This window comes from Eschrichtius robustus, chromosome 13 (assembly GCF_028021215.1).
Source record: "Eschrichtius robustus isolate mEscRob2 chromosome 13, mEscRob2.pri, whole genome shotgun sequence".
NCBI lineage: Eukaryota > Metazoa > Chordata > Mammalia > Artiodactyla > Eschrichtiidae > Eschrichtius > Eschrichtius robustus.
In genome coordinates this window covers 88837560-88852254 of record NC_090836.1, presented here as the reverse complement: position 1 = coordinate 88852254, position 14695 = coordinate 88837560, and the positions used below count along the sequence as shown (strand labels likewise).

At 39.5% G+C, this 14695-nt stretch overlaps 1 protein-coding gene across 4 annotated transcripts in view; it reads right to left on the bottom strand.

Moving 5' to 3' along the window:
* Positions 1-14695, bottom strand: part of TXNRD1 (thioredoxin reductase 1) — a 60733-nt gene that overhangs the window by 25293 nt on the left and 20745 nt on the right. For 3 of the 4 annotated variants that reach the window (XM_068559867.1, XM_068559865.1, XM_068559866.1), the window contains 9 exons: positions 14272-14394; positions 12728-12800; positions 11051-11170; positions 7540-7682; positions 7011-7126; positions 4869-5094; positions 2502-2594; positions 1838-1914; positions 372-528 (listed from right to left, as the gene is read on the bottom strand). In XM_068559867.1, the coding sequence (XP_068415968.1) occupies positions 372-528; positions 1838-1914; positions 2502-2594; positions 4869-5094; positions 7011-7126; positions 7540-7682; positions 11051-11170; positions 12728-12800; positions 14272-14358 (1092 nt within the window). In that variant the 5' untranslated portion in view covers positions 14359-14394. Of the gene's footprint in view, positions 1-371; positions 529-1837; positions 1915-2501; positions 2595-4868; positions 5095-7010; positions 7127-7539; positions 7683-11050; positions 11171-12727; positions 12801-13235; positions 13501-14271; positions 14395-14695 lie in introns of those variants that run through there. The other variant, XM_068559868.1, reaches the window with a different exon arrangement.

The following is a 14695-nucleotide window of genomic DNA, read 5'->3' as shown; positions in this document are numbered from 1 at the left end:
AATAATGAAATTGATGTAAAATGCAACTATTAGGAGTATATGGAACATAATAGTGCTGAAACTTGATTAACCAGGCTCATTTTATTCTTAGTGTGATTCTTCTTTTTTTTTTTTTCCACACACACACACACACACACACACACACACACACTGTATTTTATTTTTACAAGAGATAGATAGACTGACACCAAGCATTGTACATGGATTACCACAATGTCTTGTCTGGAATAGAGTTAATAAAGCACATCTAGGATGCCATCATCAAAATAACTAAATTATTCAAGACCTGGAAAACTTCACAACCACCCTACACAGAGCACTGGGAGGTACCATTACAACACCATGTCCGTGGTGACAGCCCCAACACTCACCTTGACAGCGGAGCCCCCATACAGCCTCTGCACCAGCAACCTTCCTGCCTGGATTGCCACTGGGGTGAGCTCCAGCTTCCCCTCTAACACATCGCCAATGGCATAGATGTAAGGCACGCTGGTCTGCTCTTCATCTGTGACAGGTATTTTTCCAGTCCTGCAAATTCATTCAGTTAAAATCATCATCAATTACCACTATTAAGTAAGTAGATCAAAATCCCCTTTCTCCCAAAGAAGCCCAAAACTGTGGCTCTAACTGAGGGCAATGTTCTCATGTATTACCAAAACAACAACAAAACTCAGAGGAACCAAAAGCTTAGAGATTCTAGCTATTCTGAAAATCAAAGGAATGAGAAAACTGTAAAAAACCCTGGAATGGGAAAAGTAGAACACAGTGGTTAAGAATGAATGAGGATTCTAAAGTGTGATAACCAGGTCTGTTAGTTATTACCTCTGTGATCTTGGAAGGAGGGCTATTTAACATCTCTTAAGCCTCATTTTCCCACCTATCAATGGGAATAATGATAATGGGAATAATTGTGAGAAGAAAAAGAATACCATCATTTACCTTAAGGAGTTGTGAGGACTGAATGAGAATGTGTATAAAACATTAAGCACAATAGTCCATGGACCCCAGTAAGTACAGAATAAATGTTAGCTGTTAACATTATACAAAATCTAAACCTTGGCCCCAGTTGGAAACAGGCGAGTAGGTTATTAAAATGGTGGAACACTTGGTCTGCTAAATCTTATCAGACCTCCTCAACTCCCTTGTCTATCCAACCCAAAGGGGAAAGAAAATAATAAAGCAAAAATGCTCACACTAAGATTAAGAAATCTCTTCTGTATAAATGTTATTCCTGGAAGGGGGTAGAGGGGGCACCCTGTATTTTCAATTTCCAAGGCAGCTAGCCTCTCAGAGCACTTGTTTTTACTTGGATTTAAGAAGGGTGATACTGGGAAATACCCCATGCTACTCCTGTAAGCAGACAATAGAGTCTCAATTACCCAGTGCAGTGGTATAGTCCAAAGGGATTTTAACTTATAAAACATCAAAGTTTTCAGACTGGTAGCTGTCACTAGAAATGTAGCGACCACTCTAGTGATCCTAAAACTTGGTAGCTTTGAACGTGGTTCAGATCTGCATATTCAATGAAGCTTTCAAAGCACATACCAGCAATTCACTGGGAAGCTGGATCTTTTTCTGTACACATATACATTAAAGAAACAAAATGCAAGCCAGTGTATCTCTCACTTAGATTTTGAAAAGGAAAAAAAAAAAAAAAAAAAAAAAAGACAAACAGGAAATATCATGATTGGCACTGAAAGAAGAGTCTTCTAAGCTTAAAAAGGGAACGTTCCAACTATGGTAAAAACTAACTTTAAAATCTAAAACTCCAGTATTAATCGATCTTATAAATAACTGAAATAGTACTTAATAAAACATAATAAAGATTTTTTCTTACTGTTCATTTAACTTTACCCCCACGTTTTCTAAGCCAATTTCCCTTGTGCAAGCATCTCTTCCTATTGCCAGCAATACCTGAAAAATTATTAATATATAGTGACTGTTAATAGAAAGGCTTTGCATGAGTTATTTAATCATATTTTTTTGTTTATTAAGGCGATGTGATTCATTTTCCAGACCTCGAAAGACATATTCTATTAAGATAATAATGCAAGAGTTTAAACAAATCAAAATCATTTAAATTAAATCTTCTAAACATGATATAGTAAAAAGCCTTACCTATTTCTTGTTAAGAAAAAGGGAGTTAACAATTCCTTAATAAATCTAGCCAAGTATAGCGACAAAGACAGCATAGCCTATGACTGAAGTAAGTTATTTTTTTAAAGTGGTGGGCTGGGAAAATGAAAGAACATGGAGCAGAGAAATTCTAGCTCATTTTTAAATGCTGATACCTTTTAATAGCCATCTGATAAACAATATTTAAGTTATAGTGGAGAAAATTTGAATCCATCCCTGTACCAAAACAAATTATAATATCATAAGTAATAAAGGTGTCTTAGAATAGGAACAGAACCAAGGGTTTTGGAACTAGCAACCCAGCAAACATCCAGTGAGCACACTATTTGTTTTCTAATGAAGTAGGACCGAGGTCCATTCCTTACCGTATTATACTCTCCTTCGATGGTTATGTCACTATCAGTGGACTTAGCTACCACCCTGAGTCGGCCTGGTGTCCCTGCTTCAATTTGTTCAACCTACAAAAGTGATAAAGTTTTACTCCATGATAAAGACATGTATCAATATCAAGATGGCTAATTATGTCCTCTCCTTCTATCTGGTTAACCCAAACTTAAAACATGAAATTTGGCTTGTAAGGTCTTTTATGTCCCATCTCCCTCGCATTAACATCTTTAGGATGACATGTGGTTCTTTTATGTATTTCCTTCTTTCTCACTGCTTAATGTTTGCTAGAGGGGCTTTCCTTCAAATAGTTCTCAAACAGAATAAAATTCAGAGAGAAAGCACAGGAAAGGAGAAAGCCAGAGAAAGTACACTACAATCTCTAAAATTAAACCAATGACTTACTGCTTCTGCCAGGCTCCTATCTTATGACTTACCCAGAACCATTAATCCCATGCTGCTCACATTCGTAGATTCTCTTTTGACTACGTATGTTCAGCTTTGTCAGCAAAGAATAGACATGGAAATAGATCAATCACGATACAGATAAGAGCTAGAAAGCCCTAAAAAGCCCTAAAAATCATAGTGGGTGAGGAGGTATGTGGGCTTGTCATAACTACGGGTTGTCTTCAGGTGAGGATGTAGGAATGGTGAGCAAGACCTGGCACCTGTGCTCTGGCAAATGAGTCTGAACATATTAACCTACTACACATAGATGTCAACAGCCAAATCATGGGTTTCTGTACAATACTTACTGAAGAGACCCATAAAATCAACTGCAATTTCTACCCTACCTTTAAAATACAATACACTCTGTATGGGAAAACTGTGAAGCGTCATTTTATTTTCAACATCAACAAATAGTAAAGACTCCCTTCTAAAATGCCCTTCCTTTCTTACGTAGTTAAGTCCCTTTGAACATACTGGAAATATCTTTCCGTTTAAATTAAAATATTCTAATTTTTGGAGAAGAGTTGAATTGGTCCATGGCTTAGATTTGCTTAACAATATTAAAAGCCTCATCCCTCCCTCAAATTCCTTTCTGCCTCACTCACTTCTGTGTTCCAGTCAGGCCTTTCCTATAACTAGCACATTTTCTGCCTTTAGAACAATTTCATTCCCCATGGCCTTTTTGCACATGCTATATTCTTGCCTAAAATGCATTCTCTCTCCCTCCTCTCCACAGAAGGCTTCGTCCACTGGGTCACTTGATAATACAGCCAGCATTCACCACCGGCCTACGGGGATCACGGACACCCTGGTAACCCCAGCAAGATATTATGTACACAGACACAAGCTTATTTCACTAGGGATAGTCCACCACATTCTCAAAGGGCCTACAATGCCCAAAATGTTAAGATATTATAAAGGAAGATGCCACTTTTCTATCAGTATAGCATATACATACAGCTGTCGTTTTCTAATCATCGTCATAATGCTAACGCAATCTTCATGAGAACTCTAAGATAGGTGCTATCAATTATCATCATTTTACAGAAGAAACTGAGGCCCAGAGAAGTTAAGTAATTCTCCCAGAGTCGTAATAGCGAGAAACTGGGAGAACAGCATTTGAACCCAAGGCATTCTGATCCCCATGCTCATCAAGAGATAATCAGCATCAAGAGATTCATGGTCCCACAAAAAACCTAAGTTATTAACCCATTAAGCAATTTTTTAAATGACAGCTAAAATTCCTTAATTTTAACAAAACAGTCCCATCCTTGCTTGCCCTAAAGGAAACTGTTACTTTGAGACATGCAAAGTGATCGATTTTGCCACTCTTATGTATCAAAACATTTGTGGTAATGTTAACAAGTCTCAAATATAACTTGGCATATTATTCAGCATTTTCCAAGGAAGATTAAATGAGCAAAAAAGGCCAGCCCACATAACAAAATTAGATAATCATTTCCAGGGAGGCCAGAATAATATAGTGCATCTGTGGACTACACTGTATACAAAGTAGAAATGTCTTTTGAAAGAAAAGAAAAAAAAATCAGTCATCTTAAGCTCTTATTTAAATAACTGGTATGTAGAAAGAAACAAGTATAATAGACCAAAGATAATAAAATAATGGAATGCATAAAGGAAAGCATTAAACAGAAGAGAACTAATAAAGGTGGTAAAGTTGAGAAGGGAAGGAAATTATTAATCTGCAAACAAGAACAAAGCTATTTAGGTGGTAGGAAGGTACCAGTCTATACACCTAAATCACACAAGTTGAGGAATTACAGCATTCCCAATGGTTTATAATGCTGAAAGGAGGCTTCTATCACTCACCCCAACTCTCTTCTCTTGCCTTTTAACATGAGTATAGAATCAACAAACATATAGGCAACCCCACTTACTTTTATTGGTACAAACTGTCTTATAAACTTGATACCATGTTCTTCCATATGTTCACCGATTTTGTTGGCCATGTCCTGGTCAAATCCTCTTAGGAGAATGGACCGTACCATAACAGTGACATCTAAACCAATGCCAGCAAGAAATCCAGCACATTCCAAAGCAACGTAGGATGCTCCAACCACCAGGGTCTTACCCGGGCAATAGGGTAAAGAGAACAGATCATCACTGGAAAAAAAAAATTTTTTTTAAAAAGGAAGAAAAGAAAGAAGAGAAAAATGTTCATATGTGAATAATGACCATATCAAAGTAGACCTTTTTACTTTCCTAAGAACAAGACACTTTTAAGATTAAAAACATTCAATTAGCTACACACATAATATTTGAGAAGTTTTTATAAGGTCTTAGACACTCTCCTGTCTTGCCACTCAGCTGCTCTGGGAGCAGCTCGAGCTACCGTGGCTGAGCACAGTAAACCATACAACTCTGACATTAGCCCAACTCCCAGTCAAACAAATTTGTTCTGTACTATCCAGAATAATTCTCCACTTACATGTTTACAACCCAACCCATATTTGCAAACCCAAACTCCCACCCTCCTCCCACCACTCAGCTCTCCCTGAGGTGCAAACCCGGTGTTACTTCCCCTCACCTACAACACCAATTATCAAGGTGGGGAGAGAGGGACTTCCCTGCTGGTCCAGCGGTTAAGACTCCGCGCTCCCAATGCCGGGGGCCCAGGTTCGATCCCTGGTCACGGAACTAGCTCCCGCATGCCGCATCTAAAAGATCCCACGTGCAGCAACTAAGACCCAGCACAGCCAAATAAATAAAAAAGTATTAAAAAAAAAGAGTGGGGAGAGGGGTGGGGAAAAACTTTCAACATATGGGTTTTATAATATAAAAACCAACTATAAAAAGTAAAACCTGGGCTTCCCTGGTGGCGCAGTGGTTGAGAATCTGCCTGCCAATGCAGGGGACACGGGTTCGAGCCCTGGTCTGGGAGGATCCCACATGCCGCGGAGCGACTAAGCCCGTGAGCCACAATTGCTGAGCCTGCGCGTCTGGAGCCTGTGCTCCGCAACGAGAGAGGCCGCGACAGTGAGAGGCCCGCGCACCGCGATGAAGAGTGGCCCCCGCTCGCCGCAACTGGAGAAAGCCCTCACACAGAAACGAAGACCCAACACAGCCATAAATAAATAAAATAAATAAATAAAATTAAAAAAAAAAAAAAAAAGTAAAACCTGACAGAATCTTCTAGCAGAGTGAGGAAGATACAAGACATAAGAGATCATAAAAGCATTGTTGGGAGATGAGTTTTTTAAAATATGAGAAGGGAGCCCATCCAAGACAGCAATGACAAGAGTTGTCAGCTGAGCTGCCCCCGATGAGGCTCAAAGGATAAACTCCTATTACAAAAAAAACAAAAAGAAAAAAAAAGCCTGAAAACAAGTAATTTATAACACCATCAGAAAACCAGAAACTCCTGGGCAAAAAGCGTCCAAGAAGACATACTTATCAACAATGTCTTAATGACTTCATAATTCAAAACTCCTGAACAATAATGTCACCAGTATTATCACTTGATGGACAAAAATAAACCACACAGCAAAACCTTCTTGCTTGACTCACTGATTTCAGAAGGTCCCTCTACACTGATAATGCAACCATGCAAATGGCAAAGAGTAAGGAAAAACTAGGATTTGAGAAACCTAAATGGCCTGCTATCCTCTAATTTTTTTAGTATCTACATAAAGGTAACATGTGATTCTAGTTTTGAAAAAACAAAAACAAACGTATCTATCAATTATTTTATAAAATGTGAATATCCATATGGTTTTATATAGTATACACGTATAACATATACTCACACAAATATAAATTTCAAATATAAATACTGTAAGCATGTATCTATATGTTAGCAGCGATATTAACTCTTGGTGATAAGATGACCAATGTTTATAGTTCTGAATTTTTTTAATGTTCTCCGGTTTAAAATAGTTTTTCCTTTCTCTTTTTCCTAATTCCCTGTCCCTCTGGACAAAAATGTGGTGGAAAAACTAAGTTTCAGGAAAAGGATTAAATGGGTTTGAAGAAAAAAGAAAAAGCATAAATCCCCTTTTCTCCCTGCAATTTGTCCTTACCTGCTGATGCAGTATTCTTTGTCACCAGGGATACCCAAATAACGTGGCCTTTCACCAGTGGCAATGAGAAATCTCTCTGCAGAATAAATCTTCTCTTTGCCTTTGTTGTTTGTTGCCTACGAAGGAACCAATATATCAATTTTTAATAAATTATTATCCTTTAGAATTGTAAACGTTATAATTAAAAAGGCTGTTTTACCACATTGCCCAATTTGATCCTCATAAAAATTTGCTAATGCAGTAAGAAAGAGATACTAAGACTCTGAGTAGTTAAGGGATCGCTCAAAGTCCCAATGCTAGGAAGTGACAGAGCCAAGACTCAAATCCAGCTAATGTGTCCCCAGATCCAGATTACCCTTTACTACACCACAAGAGAAAGTCCCTAAGAAGTGACTGCAAAATCACCAAACTGGACGGTCTGGGTCACAGTGGCTATCACTTTTATTAGGATAATCACCTTCTCTTTTCCTCCCCCAACAAAAGCTTAAAAACACACCAAAAACAGCTACTTACGCGGTCACATGGTTACCTTAATCCTATGAGGCCCAACAAACTGTCCGTACGCGTTCTCGTAGGTGACCTTTTTCTCCCGCAGAGCCACACGGTAGCCCCAGTTCAGAGAGCCAATGTGATTCTGGATAGCTTCTGTCATTCTCTCCCAGTCATGTTTCACTGCACGGGAAGGTAAGACAAAATGTTTAGCTTTTCTGCTGCCACCTGGTAAATATCATTTCCCGGTTAACTATTTAGTTTAAAAGGGCAAGTCCTTCATTTCAAGCACATAAACAACCTTTTCAACTTCAAATATTTTTCCCTTTTAGAAAACTACCATACAATTAAATAGTGCAGAATTCCTGGCAGTTCTTAAGACTAAAATAACCATACCCAAAGTTTTTTCTTCTTTATCTAGAAACGAATGGGAATTGTACCTTGGATTGCGAACACTGACTGCTGGGGTAACAAGGTACTTAGGTAAAGGCCTAAGATTCTGAATGTGTAACAATCTCTTAAGAGATTCTGATGTGCCTCGGCACACACCTATACTTATCTCTTAAAGATTCTAAGTACCCATTATATGTACTTTCCTACATTTCTAACCAAACTAAGTATTCTGTTCCACCTACTTCATTTTTCCTAAGAGTTGACAGTTTAAAGCTAACATCCACTACTTCTACATACCAATTTGAGTACTAGACCTTATATGAATGAATAACATTTTCATGACTCTGAGTTATAGCTCTCCAGAACTGTTACTGATTGAGATTTAAGGGCCAGTGGCATTCACTATATGGAAATTATTACCGCACAAGTCAAAATTTGCTTGGAACGACCTTACTTTTCCCAACAAATACGAGACTTTTTCAGATTAGTATTCTTGTTACATGTCCTTCTCTTTAAGAGGGAAATAAACCGTTCAAATATACAACTTCCTGTAAGATCCACAAATGTTTTCTACAACCCATTAAACAAAGAGCCAAGAAAAGTGCTTGGCGGAGTCTGCTCCAATTTACTGACGCTCCGAATATGGAAGAGTTACAAGAAGCAAGTCCAGGAGGAAGGGACAGAAACTAACATTCACTGAGTGGCAGGTTATTTTAATCACACTGTTGAATTTAATCCTCACCACACAGTAGTACATAGCAGAGTCAGCACTAGTGCCCAAGTCTGTCTACGCTAACAACCTACACTTTAATGGGGCAAAGGAAGGATCTTAACCCTAGGTGCCCTGGGGAAAGAAGTCTCACTGAGAATACTGGTAAAAAGAGTATGTGTGGAACGATGGGGCTGGGAGGGATCACAGATCTTATGAGAGTGGTTAGAAAATAAAATGAGTGGTTCTTAGGTTTTCCTCCCAAAGACCCAGAGGAGTATGGCCTACAGACCACATATAGAACTTGCCCCTTTTGTGGGGACCATGGTGAGGAGAGGTAAACACAGAGCCATGTCAAAAGCTCTGAAAGTACCTGCCCCTACAACAGCTCCTAAAACTCTGGTCCTACAAAGGAGTTGCCACTGAAGCCACGAGGGCTTAAAGAACACCACTTGTGCACGCTCCATCTGCTGTGAAGTCAGAAAGGCTTCAGTCTAAACCTTAGTGCTGCCAATTTCTCAGCTATGACATGGGCGTACTACTCCACCCCCTAGAGCTTCAGTCTCCTTGTCTGCCAAATGGAACAACGGGATCTCCCTCCAGGGACAGCAGGCTTACATATGTACTGGAATAAGATGGAATGGAGAATAAAGAGGAAAATGAGATGATCTGACTTTAATCACGACTCCTGTCCTGCAGGACCTCGATGAATCCATAAGGCTGGCAGGAGGCTGAGGTGGGTAGTGGGGAAAGATGGTAGCTTCCTTTCTGCTACAGCTATGGTCTTTATCTCCTCTTCCCATTTTCTTCCCGCTACTACCCCAACAATCACAAAACATCTGTTCCAACTTGCCCTCAGCACAACTGTGCAGCTCCCTAAGCTGGTCCATGGTCCTCCTCCTACCCTTGTCCCAAACCACCCAGGGTGTTCAGCCCACAGCAAATGTCCTCGCTTATGTTCCCCACATGCTCCCTGCTCTAGAGATGCCAGGGTATTTACTATTCTTCAAATATGTACCTCGTTCCTTCACTGTCTAAATGAACTGACCTTCCCCTCCTCTGCTGGCTGTCAAGGACACAACATCTAAAAAATCATCTCCAGTCACCCCTTAAATCATTTACCGATCCCACCTCCGGGCTCCCAGGGTACTTAGTTGGTACATCAATGATAACAAAACCTGTGTACCTACAGATTTGTGTTATTTATCTCTGTATTTCCCCAGCACAGACTCAAGTACAAAGCGTGAGCACTCGATAGTAATATTATATAACTTCACTAGTAGGATTTCTAAAAAGTCTACTAAAAAATCTAATACATTAACGGAAGGGAGATTCTGTTGTTAACTGGGTAGTACATTGATAGTAGGCTCCCAGGAAGGAAAAGAGTGGATTAACGGCAGACTCAGTTGGGCATTCAGACATGGGAGTGAATAACTTGGGAGGTGGGGGGGTAGAGGTGAAAAAAACAGAGGTGGACCATCAGCAGATGACGTGTTAAATTCATGTTCCATAGGTCAAGAGTCTGCTCAACTGCCTTATTTGTTGGGCAAGGGAAAAGGACATGGAGCATGGCACCTTAGAACCAAATAACAAAACTCTCAGTACCAGCCTCGGGCCTCCAAAGGTCACAGACAGAAAGCAGCCTTCTAAGGGTCGGAGGAAAGAGATATGACCCCAGCGTAAGAAAACTTCAAGTAAAAGCATCAACAAAGGAAGCATGACTAGTTTTGAATAAGAGCAAAAATTTTCAAAGCATGTGTTTATACCTTTTACATATGGGTATCTAATAACTGTTAATTAAAACTCAGAAAAAGCCACAATACAATTTACCCTAGCTGCTGGTTAGAAGATTTTCCCTCAAATGTCCCTCAGAACTAAAATCAGATTAAGGGTTGGAGTCTCACTCTTCAAGGACATAGTGACCTACGTAATTAATTAGCCAGGGAGCTGTGCCAGACCTCTTTTTATTCTTCTACAGATAATGTCATCTATACCTTCTAAAGTCAACAGATTCCTCTTCAACTTTTCTAGGGTTTCTATGGTAGTTTAAATATTTTTAATCCAACAAAACTCCCTTCTCAACAAACAATCCCCCCAAATATCAGCTCATGGAACAGACTTTTTTGGTGAGAGAGAAATGTAATAGCTTCAAAGGAAAGCAAATGTAGTTTGCACTTCCTTAGGAAACTCTATATAATTATGAGAATTTATCTGAAAGAATTCTGGTTTTCTATTATAAAAAGGTACTCCAAGTGCAATATCTGTTCTTACCGTACATAATAATAGCTACAGAGCTAACACGACACAGGATAACCACAGTGATTTTATCCATTAAAAAAACAAACAACAGAAACAACTTCCGGGTTACTTGCTAGATGGATGGCGCATTGCAAGATCCCAGTTTGAACCCCTCAGAAGCACAAACGGAAGAGCAGCTTCCCCCACATACCTATCTCCTCGACGTTCCACCCATAGTTTCGAGAGTCTCGGAGAGCTTGTCCTAACAAAGCTGCTTGGTGCATCAGTTTTTTAGGTATGCAACCCACATTCACACATGTTCCTCCGAGACCTGCAACAGCATTGAGAAATCAGTTTACAGCCTGTATTACAATCCTCCAAAGAAAAAGGGCAACGATTATTACTAACATCACAGAGGAGGAGATTTCCCTTCTATCCCTTTTGAGTTCTTGTGGTTGGACTAATAATAAATTTGACATAACAGATCCCCAGGAGAAAAAGAAAGAAATTTTAATTTGTGCACATGAAGGTTTCATAGAAATGGGACCTAAGAAGTAGCCAAAGCAGGCAGCTTTTATACTTTTTAGACAAAGAAACAATACATTTGAGAGAAATTGACAGGACAAAGAAACTTAGGTTTTGGGTGCCCAATTATTTAAGAATCTAAAGAGTTTAGGCTTGGGATTAATTAAAGAGGTGACAGGTTTGTGTACAATAGGCTCCTCAGCCCCAAATTCCCTATCTTTTGTGATAAGGCTGTCTCTCTACCTCCAGATGCAGGAAGTGCACCTTTCACGTGACTTATTTCGTGCTTTCAGAGACAAAAAGGAGAGCCAGAGTGTCCCTCTTGCACTGGCCATTTCTTAAGTAACTTTAATTCAAAATAATCAATATGCCACTGTGCGTATTTTGGGGTGGCCTGCCCCAAGCACCAGTGCTATTCTACTAAACATCATAATTTACTTGCTTAATGTAGCCAATACTGTTTATATGAGTTTATTACTAAGTCTCGTGACATTTCTAAGTTCAGAGAGCCTTACAGACCAAAGACAGCAACATTACCCTAAAATGAAAATGAGCAGGTTTCCACAACTTCCACATACTTCAAAGATTCAAAATTAATTGACTGCTGATAAAAATGCCAGAAACTGAAGCCTTACTTTGTGCACAACCTTACACTTGCCACCAGCCCTAGGAGTAGAACTGATCAAGGGGTTGTTGAGCTGGGCGTGGCTGGACTGCAGTGGGCCTGGGACCACACAGAAAGTTTGGTGTATACGAGCATCTCTTTACGGAGGCGGTCTACAGCCTTCGCTGATTCTCACCAAAGGATTCATGACACCACCCCCCCACCACCCCCCAAAAAAGATTTAGTGTCCCTGAGTTTAAAGAACATGGTGATAACTTGTCTCCGTTAGACAGGTGGGGAGGCAGCCAAAATGGCGTAAGACTGCAAGATGGCAGTGGACTCCACAGCGAGGAAATCGAAGCCCTCTCAGGAGAATGCTAGCCGAGTGTCACTACGGAGTGCGAGCTCCACAGGCCAGAGGGACTACACCCAGCACCAGAACAGTGTCCGACACAGAAGTGACACCTTCACAAATATTTGATGAATGAATTAGAAATTGTGACACTGTTTTATCCAGACTTCCTGCTTCTTCTTGCCTCCTTCTAATTTGAAGCAGCTGAGTCATCTTGATAAAACTTACCTATTTCAACATTTAACTGGAGTCCATTTTAACTTAGCACAAGTGAAAGAAGTACATGTTTGGGGTTTTTTTTCTTATTTAATTTTTAATTTTAAAATTGGACTTTAGGGGCCATTTAAACCATGCCAGGGAAAAACCTGCTCCTACAAGGTCACTTCTAAGGTACTTTAAAAGCCTACCCCATGTTGTTCCAAGAGGGGTTGGAGTGACAAAATCCAGGACCATCACCTTCTTGTTATATTTGGCTGCCTCCTGGAAAATAAAATTATTAAAATGAGTTGGAATGGCTAACATGATGGACTGGAAATGGGCTGTTGAAAACCCATGCTATTTTTACTAAGCTATAATGCCTAAAGCATAACCAATCATTAATACCTGAGAATTTCATATACCAAAACGATTAGTGCAACTCCAAGGTAAAAGTTAAGCAATACTTAGTCATAAGGTAGCTTCAAAGAATATGCAGATTACAATTGCAGAACTGTCAGTCAGCTGGAATCTCTAGAATCCTCTTATGTAATTCCAGCCAAACGATAATAAATTAAGCAATAATCTGAAAAATATGTGGCCATTTCTAAGCAAGTGGTAAACAGGCAGTAAAACAGATATACTGATAGTCTACAATCCTTGATTCAACCTGTGTCCAGTAAGACAATATTTTTATAAGTACTTCGAAGTTTTACCTACTTCAGTTTCTATACAGAATACTGGAAAAGTTTTTCTTCTGAAATTGTCAGATTTCCTAAAATGTTCATGTGAAGAGCCAGTGGAGAAGTTGATGATCTCTATAAGGTTTCCGAATCTATTTTAGGGGAGTGATGACAACCATCGCAAGTTCATTCTGCAGAGTATCCTTTATCTTTCTCAGAGAATAAGCTTTGTGTATTTGCAACTAGACCTCCAAAGGTTATTTGAAAGGACTGAGTCTATGTGTCCTTCAAAGCCACCACCACTAGAATAAAAAAAATCTGAGATTACTCCTGAATCATTTACAGCAAAGCAATGCTTGCTGCCAGACATTGGCCTGCTCCCAATTTGGACAGCTTCATTTGAATCCACCTTTACTGATTCACAAGATACACCTTAGAGGAGGACAACTACCTCATCTTTTAAAACAAGGTGATGGGGAACAATGACAGGCACAAGGGCCCCTCACACATGGAAAATGTATCTCAATTCAGGGCCAGGAGCCGTACTCCTAATCTCCTGTATTTATACTTCCTGTACTCCATCACCTCCAGGCCACAGAGTGAGTGGATACACTCTTACCTCATTTCATACACAGGGGAGGCAAAAACTTTTAGTGATTAAGCTTAAGAAATCCAACTGCTCTCCATCTTTCTATTGGGGAGGAGGTTCTGTGATTAGGGAAATCATCAAAGTGAAAACAACAAATAATTATCGTATTTATAAAGAATAAAAATATATTTATTTCTTTTCAAGCCATTTGCATACAAACCCCTTATTATCTTTTTTAAAAAAAAAAAAAAAATCAACCAAACTTAAAATGAATGAAAATATGTCCCAAAATACTGGCCCCAGTATTTTTATACAAAGAATATACAGCTGAACCTGGAAAAATGTCCTTAACGTTCCCTGCCCAAGTTAACGTATGAAACGTCACAAGAGTAGCTCCAACAAATTCCACAGGGAACCTGGAGAATGCTGTCGGGAGCGTGACTGTTCTATCCACATCCCAGAACACACAAGAAGCCTTCCTTGCCTTAGCAGCCGCCAGTCCTCCTGAGCCCCCTCCCACGATGATGAGGTCATAGTCATAGGACTCGGGGAGATCCTCGGAGCCATTCATTTTCAGTAGATTTTGAAGTCCGCCCTCCTGATAAGCCTAAAGAAGAAAAACAATGGAAGTAAAAATAACTTAACTTAAAAGCAGCAATGTCTGAAAAGTTTTGTGAAAAACCTTTCTTCAAAGAAAAGCAAAGGAAAAATATTGATTTACATCATAGCATGCAACTGGAAATGTTCAACCTTCCTTCAAGTGGTCATCAGTTACCTGCTTTCTGTTAGGACTGTCCTAATGCATCTCCACATCACAGATAGCTACTCTGAAGTGTCCTCATAGTACACAAAACTAAGGCCCTGATGGTCCGACAAAATCAACTTAGACCTAAATTAAGTTTGATCAG